Here is a 20,735-nt window from a genome sequence, read left to right on the forward strand (position 1 = left end):
TTAATTTTATTTATTTATCCTTAATTTATTCAAACAATAGCCCCATTGAGATCATTGCATTTTCAAGAAACCAGCATACAAACATACAAATACGCAAGCATACACAAGGAAACATTCAAATGACAATACAGTACAAGAGTGACTAAATCTTTAGTCTGCCATGCATTTATATAGACAGATGGGTGACAAATTAAAGGAAAAATCTGAATAAATGAGTGGAGAAACATAACAAATGCAGATGCTTCCATACAGGTGTACAGCAATTAACATCCTATCATGCTCTGTGCCATGTATAAAAATGCTGAGCAGGCCCAGTTGACCTTGATTTTGCATCAAGATGGCAAGAGGAAAAGACTTTGTGACTTTGAAAGAGGGTTCATCATTGGGGCACAGATGGCAGGAGCTTCAGTTCTCAGCTGGCTAGTGTTTCAGTAAGAACAGTGACTAAAGTGACATCTGCATTTAGATCTATGGTAAAGACATCAGTAAATAGGGTTGGAAATTGTAGTTGAATGCACACATTCAATGACCGTGATTTTCATGCATTACTGTAATATGTAAAGAAAAACAGAAGACCAACCTTTCCTCAGATGATTAAGAATGTCAATGCAGGACATAATCAGTCAGCAAGAACAGTCTGTCGACAACTACATAGAGAGGGATATTATAATATTGTTGCAGTGCATAAACCCCTCATTACAAAGACAAATGCTTATTTGAGAGTTCAGTGGTGCAAAAACCATAGGCACTGGTCCACAGAGATGTGCAAAAAAGTGGTACGCTCAGATGAGTCATTATTCACCATATTATCGACAAGTGGACTAGTGTGTGTGGCGTACACCAAGAGAAGGGTACAGGCCTGAATGCTTGACCCCTAAAGGGAGGGGGTCCGGTGGCTCTGTTATGCTGTGGAGGGCATTTTCCTGGCATCATTTGTTTTCAATTAGAGGGAAGGGTCACTGCAAATCAATACAAAGGTATTCTGAGTGATCACCTTTATCCTATGATAAAACATTTCCTGATGGGCGTGGTCTCATCCACGGGGCACTGAATGGTTTGATGAGCATGAAAATGAAGTGAATCATATGCCAAGGCCTTCACAGTCACCAGATCTCAAACCAATTGAACATCTTTGGGAGATTATGGACCAACCTGTTAGACAGCACTATCCACCACCATCATTTAAACCAAATGAGGAAATACCTTTTGTAGGAATGGTGTTCCATCCCTCCAGTAGAGTTCCAGAGACTTTTAGAATCTATGTCAAGGCGCATTGGCAGCCCAACACCTTACTAAGCACTTGTGGTTTACATAAAATATTGTACACACAATGTTTTTTAAAAAGCTGATATTAATTGTTTTACTGGTTAAAGCAAAATCCCTCACAGTCGCTCATTATGGCAAGAAAACCACAGTTGCGGAACTGTGGAAAACATTGATGGAACCTGCAGTTCCATTATGAGGAAGTGAAAATTGCCGTTATTCACAACTATAGAAGAGCACCATGTCATGTGTGTATAACTCAGGTTCAGAAAAAAACTGAGCAATGACATCTAAAGGACCCTTTCCCTCTGGCTGATCACACAAATGTACAAAATGTGCTAAACACATTGTAACACTTCCTGTGTGGAAAGATAACTGATACACTTCCTGTGTGTGTGTGTGTGTGTATGAGTGTGTGTATGAGTGTGTGTGTGCGAATGTGTGTGCATGTACATGTTTGGGAGTCCATCTCTGTAGGTTTGTGTGTGTGTGTGCGCACACGCTTGCATTTGTCTTTGGGAGTCCCTCTCTGTAAGTGTTTGTGTGTGTGTGTGTGCGCGCATGTACGTGCATGTACGTGTTTGGGAGTCCCTCTCTGTAGGTGTGTGTGTGTGTCTGTGTGTGTGTGCGTGTATGTACGTGTTTGAGAGTCCCTCTCTGTAGGTGTGTGTGTGAGATGCTGAGAGAAGGAATTTGAAAACAGGCACTTTGTATGATTTATGCCTTTATATCACAGTATGGAAGCAGATAACAGTCAACAGATAAAATGCTAAAAGTGCAGAGTGCATGTAATGAGGGTAAAATTATTTTTCTGATAGTTTTACCTTTGTCGCCCTGAGTAAGTGCACAGCAGTGTGTTTTGTGCAGTATGGGGGAAGGGGAAAGCAGGACATACATGATCTCCCCAGGACTATTCGGTTGAAAACCCCCCATTCAGTCCCCATACAGTGGTGGATGTTGACACATGGGAATCCTATTGACTTACCATGGAACCCTGTCCAGCTCTTTGTTCTAAAACCTGCAGGCCAGTTCACCCAAAACCTCAAAAAAACCCTCTGTTGTGATCATGATTTTCTTGTTTTATTTTTTTATTTTTTTTGGCTAATTGTTATTACTTTTCTTATTTCTGTGTTTAGCCAATTTGCAATGCCCAACTGCATGTTTTGGCTAGTAGGCCAACTGTAGAAAATCCTCTCCTCCAAAGCACATTCAGTCTTCTGCTGCTTTTTTTAAATTCTGCAGTCCACAACCTGAGCCGCACATTCATTTCATCAGAAGAACACGCTGTGCACACAGTTTGCACTGACAGACTGCTAGTGCCCAATTGGCCAGACGTGTTGCATTTGTGCATTGAGATGAGCAGAATCTCACCAGCTGAAATCATTCCTCCCTGTCCAACGTCAAAGCCAATGCTGTCAGTTTAGAGCCAAAACCAGATCAATAGGGCATATCACTATGCTCAAACCCAATGTCTTGGGAAAAGCCATCAAGCAGCCGCCTCTGTAAGTGTGCATCTTACATGGTATGCATTTACAACAAATTGAATGACTTACACATGCTACGAAGTCATGAGCTACAGAGCGGTTGGCATTGAACAATGTTGTTCACCAGTTGTGTGAAACCGAAGGATTCCTGGAGGTCCAGTTTGGAGGCATGTTTTTCTTCCAACAATTATTCAATTTTGAGTCTAATTAGTCAACTGTCTCCACACGTTTTCATTTATGTGCAGCACCCTGTGCAGCGCAGCGGAGGTTGTGCCCGAAGTTGGGGAACAGCCATGTTCATCTTCACCTTCTGTCTGTTATTCCTATATGCACAATAAGCTAAGACCATATTCTGCTAAAGGTTAAGATCATAATATTGTATTGATTGTCTGCAAGGCACAAGGCCTTGACCTCTTCAGACCATGGCCAACTTTATTGACAACATACAAACCCTACTGATAACAAACACAATTTTTGTCCTTCATTTCTGAAGATGACCAACTTAATCATCCTCCTGGGGTTTGGGCAAGGTGGGTCCTCGGGTGGCTAAAGAGGCCATCCTTGCTTGGAAGACTTAACCACAGTGAGAGCAAGATTGAGAGGGGAGGTAATAGCTGTACAGGTTTTTCTTTGAGCAGTCTTTTCTTTTGCTGCTTTTGTGTGTTGGCTTTTGTAGCTGCCTGGTGAGCATTTTTGTGATGAAAAGTTGGCGAAAACTGAGTATAATGCCATCTAGCATTTCAGGTGAAAATCTGACTACATTTGATTGAAGCGTGAGTGCACAGGCTGCTCTAGCCGACTAGAACATAGACAGGCGATATCCAGGTAAAACCTGGGCTTTTTTTTAGTGTTAACCTAGTCTGTTTATGTAAAAATGTTTCTCAATCTTTAGACATCTAGATCCTGGCTTTTGAAATCTCCTCAATGCAATACTCTCGTTGTGTGGTGCAGGTGAAATTCACACTCCCAACTGATCATAGAAATTACTCTTGTGCCATAAATGGCAAATTGCTACTACCACTCACAGCTTCAGTTAAGATTTCAGACCATTGACCAGTCAGACATAATAATAAGTTGATACACACACAAACACACACACATACACGGATGCACGCGCACATACATACACGCATGCATGCACACACACACACACACACACAAAATACAATTAACATCAAACCTTGAGCACAGCTTGCCCTGACAGGACATGTTCAGCCTTAAGCTTGGTTCCTTACAAAAATCACTATAGCAGAAAAAGTACTGTTTCTTCAAGAGCTTCATGAAATGGGTCTCTGTGGCCGAGCAGCTGTACACAAGCCTAACGTTGGCTGGGCTGGTGTAAAGTACACCACCATTGGACTCTGGAGCAGTGGAAACGCGTTTTCTGAAGTGATGAATCACACTTTACTATCTGGCAGTCTGACTGACAAATCTGGGTTAGGCAGAACGCATAATGCCAACTGAACTATTGCAAATAAGTGCCAACTGTAAAGTCTGGTGGAGGAGAAATAATGGTCTGAGGCTGTTTTTCATGGTTTGGGCTGGGCCCCTTAGTTCCAGGGAAGGGAAATCTTAATGCTTCAGCATGCAATGACATTCTAGAGCATTGTGCGTTTCCAACTTTGTGGCGACGGTCTGAGGAAGGCCCTTTCCTGTTTGGGATGACAATACCCCTGTGCACAAAGCAAGGTCCATAAAGAAATGGTTTGCTGAGTTTGGTGAGGAAGAACTTGATTGGCCTGCAGAGAGCCCTGACCTCTACCCCATCAAACACCTTTGGGATGAATTGGTATGCTGACTGTGAGCCAGGGTTAGGGTTAAGCCCAACATCAGTGCCCAACCTCACAAATGCTCTTGTGGCTGAATTGAAGCAAATTCAAGTAGCCATGTTCCAAAATCTAGTGGAAAGCCTTCCCAGAAGAGTGGAGGCTGTTACAGCAGCAAAGGGGGTTCCATCTCTATATTAATGCCCATGGTTTTGGAATCCGCCGTTCAACAAGTAGACATGGGTGTGATGTTCAGGTGTCCACATACTTTTAATTAAAATATTTTATTTAAAATATTTAATTAAATATTTTAATTATTTTATCCATCCATCCATCCACCCATCCATCCATTATCTATACCCGCTTATACTGGGCAGGGTTGCTGGGGGTGCTGGAGCCTATCCCAGCGTGCACTGGGTGAGAGGCAGGATTACACCCTGGACAGGTCGCCAATCTATCGCAAGGCACACACACCTTTCACTCACACACTCACACACACACCAGTTAGCCTACCTGCATATCTTAGGACTGTGGGAGGAAACAGGAGTACCCAGAGGAAACGCACATGGACATGGGAAGAACATGCAAACTCCACACAGAAATGCCCAGGCCAGATTCAAACCCAAGTCCTTCTTGCTGTGAGCGACAGTGCTACCCACTGGGCATAAACAGCATTTGTTTTGGTCAATGGATTTGGAAATATTTTTTCCAAGTACAAAAAATGGCAAGAATAACTTGGATAATAACCAAAAAAATATACTAAACAAATGGTTATTAGTTGCTTTATTAATTATTACTATGTCGCTTATGTATGATTGCAATTTTGTTTATGCTGCTGTTGCTGCTGATGATAACAATGATACTTATTATTATTGTTATTATTATTATTATTATTATTATTATTATTACTACTACTACTACTACTACAGCTGCTGTTACTACTATTACTGCTGCTGCTGTTTTATGATGTCGTTCAAGTTGATGGTGGTGACGTCAATATTATTATTATTTTTTTAAACTTCACCTCTTCGTTCGCCGCCTCCTAATTAATCTTCACACTTTAGAAACCGCTTTATTCAGTCGAGCCGGCATTACATATGGCAGCCCCCTAGGTGTCTCACTTTCGCAGTGTTTGCATGGAGCTAAAGAAAGAAAACGAGTGAGTCAATGTCTTGACGTCACCGCAGTGTTGATTTGCTAACCCGAAAGCGAAGAGGAGCCAGTGCGTGCGGAGCGGGTACTGTGAACTGCGTTACTATGCTGCTGCCTCAATGCAACACATTCGGAAATAAAACGTGCTATCTAGGTGAGTACTAATAACTCAGGCGCGCAGTTTATAAACAAATATAGCAGACCCACAACTCTGCATGTGTACACTTATCTTTCCACATTACAAATTCTCAAAGTAATTCTTCGTATTTTTAAAATATTTTATCCCAAAGAAGCACACGTTTCTACCGCAACTAGCCCACATTGCACTAAAAGTGAGGGTTTTTTTCTAGTTAAAAACAATTTTGTTTATTTTATGCAAATGTTTTTAGTCAACACAAATACTTCAAATAGTTGCTCATTGTAATGTACTGAAGTTAGTTTCTAGAATATTTGAAGTGGGATATATGCAGTTGAAAAGATGTAAAGTTGACGTAACAGGCTGGTTTAGTATTCAGGAGATCACAACAGGCGAAACGTGAGGTCTGGTCGTATTCTACAGTTCATTACACACCAGACAGTGTGACATGTTACGACTCTGAGTAACGGATGCTTTCTACAATAAAGCATCAGTATGTTTACAGGATTTAAATGATGTTATAGGTGTGCTGTAACAATATTTTTGATTGCTCTTGAGGGGGTGTTGATAAGTTTAAAAGTGAAGATCAAGGCTTCGCGCTCTTGATACGCTGGCGAAGTGATGAGGTGTAATTGTTTATAGCTGGTGAATATTAGCAAACTAAATCTACCAGAAGACCTACTGGAATTAAATTACACATTGGAACACCGGCGTATTGGATTCCTTAACGAAGGTTAGCAAATCGTTCATTTTGAATCCACCCATTTTTTCCGATACACAAGGTGATTTTTCTGTATTGTAAGGCAGATTATTCAGATGTTTTACAGCTGGCTGGGTTAGAGGTGCACGGTGTATTGATAGGCTGTTTGACCAGGTATTTCGTGCAGCCTTTACAAAATCGCAAGAATGAAGGATGTGAAATTCTGAAGATCTCAAACTACTGGAATTTATCAACATTGGCCTGAATTTATCAGTATTTTGTAAAGACAAACTGAATTTCCGCTTCAATAAGACAATGTTCAAATGTATTATTTTGTTGACCTGTAGCTCTTTTATTTTCGGGTTACCGATGTCTGAACGTAAACATTTCAGTCAGTCTAAAATTGAATTTGGAAATCGTTTTCAGTTTATCACAAATCATTGCATTTTGGGCTGTATGGTAAGCGCTTGTTCGAACGATGTCAGTCAATACTGAGAGCAGAGGGGAACGCGTAATTAGATGGCTTTTCCGTAATTGGCTTGTTCCGTAGTAGAAGTATTTGGTACTGTAGGTTTGTTTAATAAAATACCACGAGTAGAAAGACGCCCTTTTAAATATCTGAAGTTACTTGGACATCGCTTATGAGCACGACCCTTTGTGATCTCTCTTGAGCTCGCTGTGCTTAGCGCGTCTCCGCACGCTTTGGACATTAATTGCTGCAGGCGCAGTTGTATTTTGATTAGCATGGAACAAATGTGTGAGTTACTTTTATTTTGCAGCATTATCCGTGACATGTAGACAGTCACCTGTGGACATACTGTGCATGTACGATCGCTTTTTTAAAATCACCTGCTGCATCTCTCAATTTGTCCACACCCAACCCATATCGGCATTAATGCTAGATATTAAATGTCTTAAGTTTGCCTGTATCTGTGCAGACCCCTGACTGAAAGAGGGATATATACGAAGGTGTAAACATTTATTGCGCGTTTCTATGTGAAATCATTTGCCTTGACTGTCTTATTTTAAGCCGGTTGTTTTTCTTTTATTTCCTATTTGGGTTCATTTACTATTTTGTTTTCCTTCTGGCAAAAAATAATGTTACGTAATAATGTTACATCAATTTACCATTAAAAAAAAAACTGAAAAATGGTACAACCACAAAGTAAATAGGAACTGGTTTTCTGTGCTGTTTACTCTTCTGCGTGAAGGACACTGTGTTGTCCTTGCCTTTGTAAATGGAAAATTCTGTTCTGAAAAGACAAAAGCTCAGTGAGTGTTATGCCTGTTGAGATAATCTGCGAGTCTTTGAGTCAGAAATCCAAATGAAACATTTGTGTGTATGCTCTTTCCCAGTCAGCCAGCCAGTCAAAAATCATTTTACTATAAAATAGCAAGAAGTTGGCTGTGAAACAGTGCTACATCTTAACTACTGTCTTCATCTGAACACCCCTATATTTCATAGCCTACTGTGAAAAAGTGTTTTATCTCTCAGTGGTGATCCAATACCCACACTTTATTTGGCCTTCTATTAAATAAAATTAAAAATAAAAAAAAAAGGTTTTTTAAGCCACATTTCAATATTTTAAGTACTGGCTTGTATCAGATGTCAAGTTGAGTAATGGAAGCTTTTTGCAGCTGGCTGACCATGTCTGTTGGAAGTCACCTAATAACAACGTCCAACCAGAGCCATAACCCAGAGTCACAGCACATGCAGAACAGTTCAGGTTTATCTAAGCATTCATATCTATGTTGAATCTGGTAAATATTAGGTGTGTGATACATGATAGTGGATTTCACTCCTTTGAATTGGTTTTAGAAGGAGCATTAACAGAGCTAGTCACAATTATTCAGGTTTCTGTATTCTTTCATTTATCTAAAAAAGCCAACACCTTTTCCATATATCCTGCATTTCCACTTGAAGAGCATAGGATGCTGGTTATCTTAAAATGAGTTTTCGATAAGTTTCTCAATTAACGTGATGGTGCGGTTGTAGCCAGTGAACTGGTGCGTGTCTTACAGCTTGAAGCAGTATTTAAAATTGCTGCTGATTTGAGGTGATGAAACTGAAAGCAATGCGAGTAGAAATTTCACCACCCTGGCAAATGTAACATTTTCCTGTGTCTTTGAACAGTTCTCACAGAGCCATCTTCATTGAGTTAAATTTTAAAATGTTTTTTTTGCACAAATCATTCTCAAGGCTGTTTATGTGAAAGGTACTCAAACGACGGGCTTCTCGGTGGCTCATTTCGTTAAGGCGCCGCGCTGTGGTGCGAGTGCGAGCCCCGAGGTGTGGGATCGAATCCAGACCGCGCCAATGCCGACTGTGGCCTGTAGCTCCAGAGGATGATGCAATTGCCTCGCCCAGCGAATGGAAAGGTTCAGTTAGTTTGGGGTCCATGTTTTATCGCTCTCTAACAACCTCGCTGGTCGGTTGGGCGCCTGCGGCCTGCATGTCAAAGCCGCATAGGAAGTGTCTTCTTGCAAGCTTGGCTGTTATCTCAGATGAATCTAGGGCATCGCTCTCCCTATGCTTTGTAGTGTTTCAATGCACTGTTCCTTAGAAATATCAATCGAAAATACATAAAAATGATTTATGCCAAGGTATCCATGCAGGAACTCTATGATATGACTGTCTAGTCAGAATGCCTGATACAGTAGGCCACATGGTTAAATGCTATCATATCCAGATTTTCCCTGTTGGGTCTCCACCCTAAAATGAGTTGCAATGTTTGCTGAAGTTACGCTCGCTTTTAACTTATTCACTTGGGCTACACAGTGCTTTACTGACGGATGCAGTAGATGATATTGCAGGCATTCTTGTGGGCATGTTCAGTAAATAAAGGTTTTTGAGCGGTCTGTTTGTTTTGACACTCAGTGAGTGTGCCCTTCTCCTTTTCTGTCATGACACCAAGTGTCTTGCTGCTTGTAGATTGACTAGCTGTCAGCTTCATTGGGATAGTAGATGGTCACTAGCTTGTGTCTGGATGTTTCATAATGAGAGATTTGGTTTGGATACATTTTCAAGTTATTTGTCAGGTTAGGGTTTGAAAACCGATTTGAGCAACTGTATGCAACCAACATATACAGTAAAGAAGTTCTGAAGAAGAGCACGCGTGAACCCCCACCACATGGCATACTCTTGCGTAAAAAAATATGTTGCAAGCATGCGGCATATTTTGTTGTTACAGATTTATGAATGGATTTATGAACAGTTTTGTGAAGTGATCCATTTAACCATATGTAAACTATTAAAGATATTAAATATTTTAGCCATGTCTTTCAAATAAATCGATTTCTTTTATGAAATTCCCGTACTGTACACCAGGTGGCCATACCATGTTTGCATTTCCATACCTTTTCTATGCATTAACTGTAAAGGATCGCATTTATACTGCGCTTTTAGTGCCATAAGCATGTTACAGTGAAGGGAAAACTCTCCTCAACCACAACTAACGTGTAGCATTTGTGTGCATTTAGCTCGCATTTTGTTCAGAAAATGAGGTCATGTTTTGGAAATCTCTACAGAGTTGCGTATTCTTTGTTTCCTCTTCACAGATTGAACTTTTTCTGGTTTACGCGAAAGACGACGCAGGACTGCCAGGCGGACAGACGACAGTGCTGGGGGAAGGGCGGGGCTTTGAAAGGCAGGCCCTGATGAGTTGGTTTGCCGGTTGCTGGGTAACGTTATGGATTTGACTAAAATGGGCATGATCCAGCTGCAGAACCCCGGGCAGCCCGCGGCGCTCCTGCAGAAGGCCAACCAGATGCGGCTGGCGGGGACGCTCTGCGACGTGGTCATCCTGGTGGACGGCCATGAGTTCCGGGCCCACCGGACCGTGCTGGCCTGCACCAGCAAGATGTTCGAGATCCTGTTCCACCGCAACAGCCAGCACTACACCCTGGACTTCCTCTCGCCAAAGACCTTCCAGCAGATCCTGGAGTACGCCTACACGGCCACCCTCCAGGCCCGCGTGGAGGACCTGGACGACCTGCTGTACGCGGCCGAGATCCTGGAGATCGAGTACCTGGAGGAGCAGTGCCTGAAGATCCTGGAGACCATCCAGGCCTCCTCCGAAGACAACGAGGGCGAGGCCAACGCGCACGAGCGGGACGGCGGGGGGGCGGAGGAGGACGGCGGCGGCGAGCGCCGAGCGAGGATAGGGAGGTGCGCCTTGCTCCCCAAGAAGCATTCCGCGGAGGAGGAGGGGGGCGGCGGGTACGGGTACGGAGACGCGGCCCAGCGGAGCCTGGCTCTGGCCGGCATGGTGGAGCAGAGCCCGTCCGTCTCCACGTCCTTCGGCGTCGCGGCCGGCAGCCCCACCAAAGCGGCCGTGGACAGCCTGATGAGCATGGGGCACTCCCTCCTGCAGGGCGCGTCCCGGCACGACGCCCGGGCCAGCCCCCGCCCCCCCTCGGGGAAGATCAAGACGGAGGCCATGCAGGTGGACGAGGCGTCGGGGCGGGACGGGACCCCGGGGGGCGGGGAGAAGAACGGGGAGGCGGAGCGGGGCAGGGACGACCCCGGCACCCCCACGCGCGGCAGCGTCATCACCAGCGCCCGCGGGCTGCACTACGCGCGGGAGGACGGCGGGCCCGACCCGCAGAGCGACGGGGGTCCCGCAGGGGAAGGCGTGACGGGCGGCCTGGTGGAGAAGCACCCTCCGTCCCTGTTCACCATGACCCCGAACCACAAGGGCAACCCCCTGCTGTCCATGCCCCCCTCCATGGGGCCCCCCCTGCACATGCCCCCCGGCCTGGCCATGTCCATGGACTTCGGCTCCTACGGGGCCCTCCTGCCCCAGTCCTTCATCCAGAGGGAGTTCTTCAGCAAGCTCGGGGAGTTCACCGCCGTGGTCAAGCCGGCCAGCAGGAGCCCCGATGAGCGCTGTGGGGTGTGTGGAGCAGACCTGCCTGACAGCGACGCCGTGGAGCAGCACAGGTAAATCACCGCGCTACCGTCGTCTGCTAAGCTAATGACATTGAGTATTGTTAGCATAAGTTAACTTAATGACGAGAACAGGCCATTCAGCCCAACAATGCTCGCCATTTTCCAACCGCGAAAGGGTACCTTGTGCTCACCATTTACCTACAAATTAGATAGTTTCTAGCCCTGTATCAAGCCTTGTCTTGAAAACCCCCAGAGTTTCTGCCTCAAGTGGGTTGTTATTTTAACCGTTATCATTGGGAAAGATGTCTCACTTCATTTGGTTTTTAAAAATTATTTTTTATAATGGAGTGAAAATGAGCGGTGACCTGAAAGTACATACTGTTATTCATTTTCAAGTGTTGTGTGGGTGTACTGTAAACATACTACAGTTTTTTAAAGCATAATGCAATCATATATTTGCCCATAGCGGTCTTTTGGTTTGTGAGCTCAAGTGATTCAAGTTGATGTTGTAAGCCTTTAACCTCTTTGGTTTCATGGAAGGACATTCTTTAAAAGTTTAAATGATTGACAGTCTGAAAATGTAATGCAACACTAATGTGCTCACAGTGGTAGGAGTCTGAGTGTACATACTGTACAGCAGTGATAAGCTGTGTTAAGCAGTGTTTGTCGTAGATGGATATATTTATTTTAAATCATTTTAAATGGGCAGTTATTGCTCTATGGGTGATTTAGTCGCGATAATTTTCTTCCATCTGCACTCAGCATTCCATTATTTTCAACTACTCTCAGATATAGGTTAATAGATCACAGTTTACTGTCGGTTGTAGTTTCAGTGATTTGAATGTTCAGTTCTCTACACATCTGTGATTGATAAATTTGCACATATTGTTGTAAACATGGGGGCTAGGGGTGCTGCAGGTGCAGTGTGTGGATGTTGTAATACACACTTGCAGTGTATTACATGTGCACACACGCTCAAGCACATGCGTGCACACATACACACACACACATACCGACATAAGAATATGTACAAATACATACATGTACACATACAAATACCGCAAATTACAGATGCATGCATGCACACACACACACATTCAGTGCATTACAGATGCACACACACATACACACAGAGTGTTTCAGAAGCTCACACACGCTCACGTGCATGCACAGTCACACACATACACACACTGGCTGAGGCCCTAACCCCCCTCCCCCTCGCTGGGCCCCAGCTGCAGGGCACTAGGAAGCTCAGGCTGGGCCCCAGGAAACGAGCGCTGGTCTGAGAAGCAGAGGCCTGACCTCTGCCTCGCGACCTCTGAGTAGGGCAGAGGAACCCTTCACCTTGTGACACTGTGTGAGGGCCCCTCCACGTCTCACCTGCGCCCCAGGTGCTGTAAAACTGGCCCCCAGACCCCTTCTCAAATTTATCGCTGTGAGAGTTAAGCCGCCCGCCAGGCCAGAATGAGGGGGCGAGTCGGCAACGTGCACTCATTACACAGCCCTGAGCTGCCCCTCCAACTGCCTGCAAGTCACCCCCACCTGGGTATTGGGCTTAATGTGTGGGGCAACAAACAGCAAATCAGATCAAGTGGGAGATGGAGTGAGTGAGAGCCTATCACGGGGAATGCAATATTTAGATTTCAGCAATACCTTGCTTGTAAGATAGCGCCTTGAGCGATACTTAATTGTCCACACGTGCCAGAAGGGATCAGACGAGTGGACTCTTGTCCTTCTGATTTCTTGTTGTGGTTGTGGCACTCCTACCCTCGATGTTTTGATTGACGTCCCAAATTTAGTAGATGGCTATGGCCTTTCCCGGTCTAATGACTCTTTTCTTGTGTATTGTTCTTGGACAAATTAAAAGCAAGCTTTGTGTTTTTTAATTCATTCATTCATTCATTTAGTTTCAAAATTTCACTCATATCAAAATTTAGAGCCAGTGCTTTTGAAGGTGTTTAGTTTTCAACCATGTTTGTACATTGGTTGCTCACGGTTTGATAGTTTGACAGTCCATAGTAATCTGCAATCATGTTATATGTAGAGAATTGGGTGCCCAAATTTGGGTGCCTTAAATTTGTTTTACATTAAATTGGAAAATAGTTCAAAATCCTATACTTGTGTTTGTGACTAGCAACTTCTTGTGTTTTTGTTGCTTAATTATATCTCCAAATTCTCAATTGCCAGTCATAAAGTAGTTGCAGAGCCCTTTGTGCTTTGACATTTAGCTTCCCATTTGTCCTAATCTGTAGGAATTCCCAGTGGTTAAAGTTCAACCAAGGATACCCTTTTCTTCCCTGGTGTGACTGTGGAGTGTAGAGAGCTGCAAATTTGATAAATGCCTCTTAATTTAAAGGGTGAAGCTAGTAGACTGTCTGCATTTGGTTCGTCTATTCCCAGTAAATACATTTCAGCACTTCAAAGCAAGGAACAGTGAACCACTGTGACACCCCCCACCTCACACCCCCCCCCCCCAAAAAAGAAAATAATAATAAAAGAGAAAAAGAAAACAGAATGATTCTAGATCTGCCTGGTGGGTTTTGCATTTATGCGGCGTGTATATGTGTTTTTACACATATCTGTGCATATACCCATTTGACAGATCTGATGTTTATAATTGTCCTTTCATTAGATTTAGCTAGCATTCCTGCACATTAATGAAAGAGATTAGCTGAATTGGATTAATTTGATCGTGATGTTGTGTGGCCTATGTATGTGTGTGTGTGTGTGTGTGTGTAGCGGGGGGGGGGGTGGCTTGCCTTTAGGAAATAATACAGTTATGGAATCAGACAACCTGTTTTTTAGTTACATTTATATGCAGTGGATGGCCTGAGGCAAGGCTTGAGAGAGAGATATGGGGGGGAGGCTATTTCTCCGTAGGGATTTACCTCTCAAACATTAGAGCGATGGACTCAAGGCTTATCTGACAGCTTCAGAAAACACCGATTGACTTCAAATGGTCTGAGTTCTGATTGAAATCCACTAATAGGAGCAGCCCCTTCCCACCAGACGACATTCGCAGCACTGAAAATCTCTCAAAGAAAAGCCTTCCACAGAAACCTGCGGGTTTTCTGAGGATAAAGAGAGACATCGCAACCTTTAACATCAGCCTTTAAGTGCCGTTCAACGGCAAAAGGGAATTATGTTTGCGTTTGCCTCTCACCATTGGAACAAACTTACATCAGTAAGCACCTTTATTTGTCTGTCTTTTTTTTTGGCTGGTGTGCATATTCTTTGATGTAGAAAGTGAATGTTGGAAGTGATTGTGCTTCAAATATATTTGAACAGTTTTATTTGTAATAGTTCGTAGGTTGTTATAAGGTTAAAGAATAGACTTTTGGCTTAATAAAGCACATTTTAGTATATGATCAAATGGCTTCTGACAGCTTGTAGAACAGGGGGAGTATTTTTAGGAGTTTAGTTGTGTATTATTTCCCTGTGCTTTATCTCCTATTAAAAAGGAGAAAATTATTCCCAATGTACACAATTCAGTTAGTGGTAGGTACGTCAGGTTAACTGGTTAAAATGACTTCCGTTTATGAAAACTGTGTGTGTGTGTGTGTGTGTGCGTGCGCCTGTGTGCATGTGGGTTTGCGTGCTTATTTGTGCATGTGATTAATAGCGTGGATGAGTGTGTTTGCATGCGTGCATATTTGTGTGTGTTGGGAACAGGGTGATTCCTTGAAGTACAATACATTTCCAAAAGTATGTGGACACCCCTCTAATTCGTTGTTTTTGGTATTTTAGCCACACCCTAATGGGTGCATAAAATCAAGCATCCAGCCATGTAATCTCCATTGACAAACATTGGCAGTAGAATGGGTTGTACTGAAGAGCTCAGTGACTTTCAACATGGCACTGGCATGGGATGCCACCTTTCCAACAAGTCAGTTAGTCAAATTGCTGTCCTGCTATATCTTCCCCTGTCAAATGTAAGTGTTGTTATTGTGAAGTGGAAAGGCATAGGAGCAACAACAGCTCAGCCGCAAAGCAGTAGGCCACACAACTTCACAGAACGGGACTCCCAAGGGCTGAAGCATGTAGTGTTCTGGCCAAATGTAAAGCTTGGTGCAGGAGGAATGATGGTCAGGGGCTGTTTTTTATGGTTTGGGCTAGGGACCTTAGTTCAAGTGAAGGGAAATCTTAATACTACAGCATACAATGACATTCTAGAGAATCGTGTGCTTCTAACTTTGTGGCTACCATTTGGGGAAGGCCCTTTCCTGTTTCAGCATGACAGTGCCCTTGTGCACAAAGCAGGGTCAATAAAGAAATGGTTTTCGGAGGTTGGTGTGGAGAACTCGACTGGCCTGCACAAAGCCCTGACCTCTACCCCATCAAACACCTTTGGGATGAATTGGTATGCCGACTGCGAGCCAGGCCTTACGCCCAACATCAGTGCCTCACTGATGCTCTTGTGGCTGAATGGAAGCGAATCCCCCCAGCCATGTTCCAAAATCTACTGCGTCTTCCCAGGAGAGTGGAGGCTGTTACAGCAGCAAAAGGGGGGTCTACCCCATGGTTTTGAAATGAGATGTTCAACAAGTATGTTGGGAGCGATGTTCCGATGTCCACATTTTGGAAATGTAGTGTACCATTTGTAGGCTGATTCATGACTGAATTCTTAAAATTGAATATTTCTTTTATGGCTGAGAAGTTTTCGATCTGTGCTCGAACCTTTTTTGGCACAACAGGAACTCTGTAATAAGCAACATATTTCACAGAATGCTTGGGTTAGTTTATTTCAGGAAGTGTGTGCGTGTCTGTGTGTGTGTGTCAGACACTCTTGATTACTTCGTAGTGATTGTGCCCTCAATGCTTGACCAGACATTGGGGAAATCTCCTCTAAAAATTGCTTTTGATTGATGTGTCACTTTTGGGCAGTGGCTCACAAATCCATGTTGCCAACCAGGAGGGTTGCAGGTTTGAATCCCAGCTTGAGGCACAGCTGCTGTACAGTACCTCACCCAAGTTGCTTTAGTAAACATACAGCTCTGTAGCTGAAGAATGTGTTAAATTTGAACAATGCAAGTCATTTTCGTATAAGGAAGTCTGCCCTTCAGAATGAACATAAAGCCAAAGGAACCTGCTTCGGCTCTTGTCTGTAACATAGTAACAACCTGTTGGTGTGCTTATACTACGAGCTGCCGAAGCACATTATTTTTAAACCCCTTTATAGCTCATCGGGCTGTCAGTTTGCAACGCCTGGGTGGTTTATTCCCTAATACATATTTCATGGGCGACAGTGTTGTTGTCCTTGCTGCAATGAAGAAGAAGAAATGAGAAGCAGGCTTGTTAGAATACTCCCTGCTTGGTGTCGAAAGCATTTTTGTCTCTCTTTAAACAAAAAAAAAAAGAAGAAAAAATGTTTTCTTTCTTGCACGTTAGCCTAAATGTGTGTAGCGTTGCCGTCGAGCTGTGTCAGCACTGATACCTGAGCCTCTGCGTTCAAACAGGAGGTGCGGCCATATCTCTGCATATCAGCAGAAGCTGATAACCTCTGCGGTCCGCTCTTCGGTGTATGGAGAGCAGATGTGGAGATAGCCACTCCACTCTGCCGTGAGGTCACTGATAACATCACAGGGCGTGGCAGACACAGTCTTTTTTACTCTCCTGTGCGGTGGTGGGAGTAGGCCCCTGATTCTCCAAACCCTGTTTCTAACGACTCTTACACTGGCGTCTCGGGCTGGCAGCCTTTCTGCAGCCAGTCTCGCTCCGTCACTCGCCGGACCTAGTTTGCTGTTTATCTGGGGCATTTCGACGGCTTTTAAAAGAAATGGTGGTGCCGCCGTTTTGAACTGCCCTCAGCTTTGTTTCCTTCGCTTTCCTGTCGTGACAGTTTCCGGTTTTTCGGTGGAAAAAGGAGAGTTCCTCATGATCGAATTTTGAAACTGGCCCCCATGGGCCACGGAACGTCTCCGCGTATCGCGGAAGAGTTTGTTTAAAAGTCTGTACGACTGAACACAACTGTCATTCTTACTTCCATGCGCTGTCCTCAGACTCACCATTGCTACTGGAGTTCTGCATCTTCTGAAAACATGCAACACGTCAAACCATCACACTCGTTTGATGTGTTGTACCTGGCTAGCTGCGATGTTGTTGCCTTTTTTGGTTGTAATTGATGCTCTTGTCACCCTTTACCAGCTACGCACAATCAAACAGCTCTTTGTTTGAAAGCAGAGCCATAACACAATGGGTATTATTATAAGTGGGTGTGGGAATTACGCAAAGGAAATCAAACGAGCCAAGGCTGCAGTGCCTTGTTCTGGGGGGGAAAAAAACAAAACGAACAAACAAAAAATTAAATTAAATTAAAAACCCAGACCCTTCACATGCATTTACATACATACCCTACATTAAATCTGTGAGTCATGCCCTCCAGTTCAGCATCTATGTACTTCTATGTCTATATAGTTCAGTTTCACAGGGAAAAAAATAACAGGATGAAATATAATGAACACAAGCATTTTAGATATTTTGAAATATGGGAATGCAGCCAACTGTAGTTGTATTTAAATGTACCAGTGATGCAAGATTAATTTCTCGTTTTATTTTTAGAGAAAAGGCTCTGATGCTTTTTATTGGTCTGATTGCTTTTTTGATGGATTTTATTGGTTTGTTAAGGAAGTGTAATTTGTGGTAAAATGTTTTACTTTGTCCTTATTTATAAGGTGTAGTTTGTGCTACATTGACAGTTTATGGCTTTTTTGTGAGCATAGCTTGTGCCGCTAAGATCTTTATTGGTTGTTTGAGTAATATGGGTTGTGTTACTGTATTCTTTATTGCAGATGGTCAGAAGGATCAGGGGACTAATGTGTGAAGTAAATAAAAGTAGGGGGCTCTCTAGAGGAAGATCTGATATCTTCAAGAATGTCTCTAAAATATCTTCACTGTGAATGAATCACTTACAAGGGGGAAATAATTGGATGAAATCATAGACTGTGCCCAGACAGGCAATCGTACAAGAGCGAATTCTATAATCACATTATAAAAATGAATATTTTAATCACCTGTCTGGCAGTTAAGACTTCACTGTTTCTTTTCCGATTCCCATGTTTTACCCTGGCTTTCTGTGTGTGTTTGCCAATTGTTTCAAATGTAAGAAGTCTCAAAGTGTACTGGCTGGCTGGGCCACATATAGACTATGCTTAAAATGCCTGTGGTGATTACGTTCAAAACATGTGTCTCCTTAGTACAATTTTAACTTAAAAAATGTGCACATGCTTAACAGACAGAAAGACAAGGACACATATTAAGTTAAGTTATACTTTATTGAAACCCAATGGGGTAATTTGTCCTCTGCATTTAACCCATCGTAGCTACATACTGTAGCAGCAGTGGTCAGCCACAGTGCAGCGCCTGGGGACCAACACCAGTTCTGGGACCAGTGCCTCGGTCAAGGACAATGGCAGGAGTATACCTAACATGTCTCTCAAATATACCTACCTGCATGTCTTTTGGACACGCAGAATGGAAAATGCATGCCCACGTGCACATACAAACGCACACGCACAAATGGATGGCACATGGGTCACATGTTGTGTGCACATGCTTGTTCTCCTTTGCTTGTTTTTGTGTGTGTGTGTAGGGGGGGTGATGATGATGATGATGGTGCGGATGTGGTTAGGGTGCTAGCGCTGCAGCAGCCACAGGTGTGGGCCCTGCTGAAGGATGGCAGCTGTCATTTAGCGCTAATGGAGAAGGCTGCAGACCGTGTCTTTAGGGGGCCTGCAGGGTGCAGGTTCATCAGAGTATCCCCCCCCCCCCCCATTTCTTGACGATTGTTGACCTGTTTGTGAAGCGATTCCGAATAAAAATGTTTTCGCGAAAACTCATTCTCTTTTGTTCAGACAGTTAAGGGAGAAAATATTAAGCTTATGACCCGATGATCCAGTTTGTGCTGCAGTTTTTTAAAGTAGTAGTAAAAGAACATTTCTCAGCACCTTCTGTTCGGCTGTTTTTGTTAGAAAATATGTAGCAACATGTTACTTCCTTTTTGGTGAACAAGACCTCAGCAGGAACCTGTAAATGCAAATGAATCCCAGGGAACCTGTTTAGCTTTAGTCTGGTTTAAGCCCACAGTAAGCCTGTGCCTTTCACAAACAGTATTTATACATGTCCAACCAAACACTCTTCCCCTCGAATCCCACTCGAAATTGATTTTTTTTTAAATGTTCAATAAAATGTAATCTCTTTGTATTTAAATCCAGATCTAGTTATCCCCCTGTTGCTGAAAATGAATCCTATCGATACCTTGCTTCTGGGTGAAGACATTAAGGTGGACCTGTAGCCCCAGCCCCCCCCGCCCCCGTCCCAAGCTGACCCAGCCCTTCCTCTTTTGGGCCGGGGCGCTCCCGACGGGCTCGTGCTGCAGAGAGCGGGAGCGCAGGGGCAAGCGGAGCGTGCAGTGGCCCGTGTGAAAGCATCGCCGCGGCGATGGAATCCCTGCCAGTTTCAAATTAGACCCTTCTGCCTGCTCCAGCCCGGAGTGGCTCTAATTAGCTCTTTTGTTGCCGGGTGAATGGGGGGTGTGGGAGAGTGGCAGGGGCCCCCGATGGAGAGATAGGAATGAGAGAATAAGAAAAAAAGGGGGGGGGGGGGTTGCAGGTTTAAACACAATAACTTACTATCCGTGCAGCCTGCAGGTAGGGCTTAGCCGCAGCGGTCAGGCGAGGATGCCGGTGTTTACTCTCTCTCTCTGCTGACTGCCCAGGACGCGCTGCTCTTCCGTCTGAAACACGTCGTTTACGCGTGATCGGAGCACTTAGCGTCTCGATGTTCTGCTCGTTCCGCGCAGGGATGGGGAAAGGAAACTGTGACATCTGCCTGAAACGCTCTCACCACATCGCTACATTAGCACTTAATTGACACGACATAGAACGATATTGTATGGGAGCCGGAGGAACTGCTCCTGTTAGAATATTGTTACTTTTGTGGCAAAGTTGTCATTTACATGCTTATTTAATGGTGGTAGCAGTGTGGTATGATGGTTTGGGAACCAGACTTATAACCATTCAACCGAGAGGTCGCAGGTTCAAATTCGAGGTGGACTGCTACTGTTATACTGTTGAATATAACCCTTATCTAAATTATGTAATAATATAAATAGGTAGTATGCAAGAGGTCAGTCTGGACAAAGCTGTCTGCGAAACGCATAATATACAGTGGTTATGTAACTTTATTCAGCCTCTGTTGAATGGCTGATACAACAAGTGTCCCGATTACAGATCAGTTCCCATGATTCCTTAGTGGATGAATGACCTTTCCCCCCCTTCAGATGCAAAAGCCCGTGCGAGACGACTTTGAACAGCGCTCCCAGACCCGCGCTCCCAGACGCTTCCTG

At 43.9% G+C, this 20,735-nt stretch overlaps 1 protein-coding gene across 3 annotated transcripts in view; it reads left to right on the forward strand.

The window, feature by feature from the left end:
• The first annotated feature begins 5,668 nt into the window (after positions 1-5,668).
• The window catches only part of zbtb16b (zinc finger and BTB domain containing 16b), a 111,332-nt gene continuing 96,265 nt past the window's right edge, over positions 5,669-20,735 (forward strand). Inside the window, exons 1-2 of one of the 3 annotated variants that reach the window (XM_064303812.1) lie at positions 5,669-5,819; positions 10,060-11,443. In XM_064303812.1, coding sequence (XP_064159882.1) covers positions 10,191-11,443 — 1,253 coding nt within the window. In that variant the 5' untranslated portion in view covers positions 5,669-5,819; positions 10,060-10,190. The other 2 variants (XM_064303813.1, XM_064303814.1) reach the window with 2 other exon arrangements.

Source organism: Anguilla rostrata, chromosome 12 (genome assembly GCF_018555375.3).
Source record: "Anguilla rostrata isolate EN2019 chromosome 12, ASM1855537v3, whole genome shotgun sequence".
Classification (NCBI taxonomy): domain Eukaryota; kingdom Metazoa; phylum Chordata; class Actinopteri; order Anguilliformes; family Anguillidae; genus Anguilla; species Anguilla rostrata.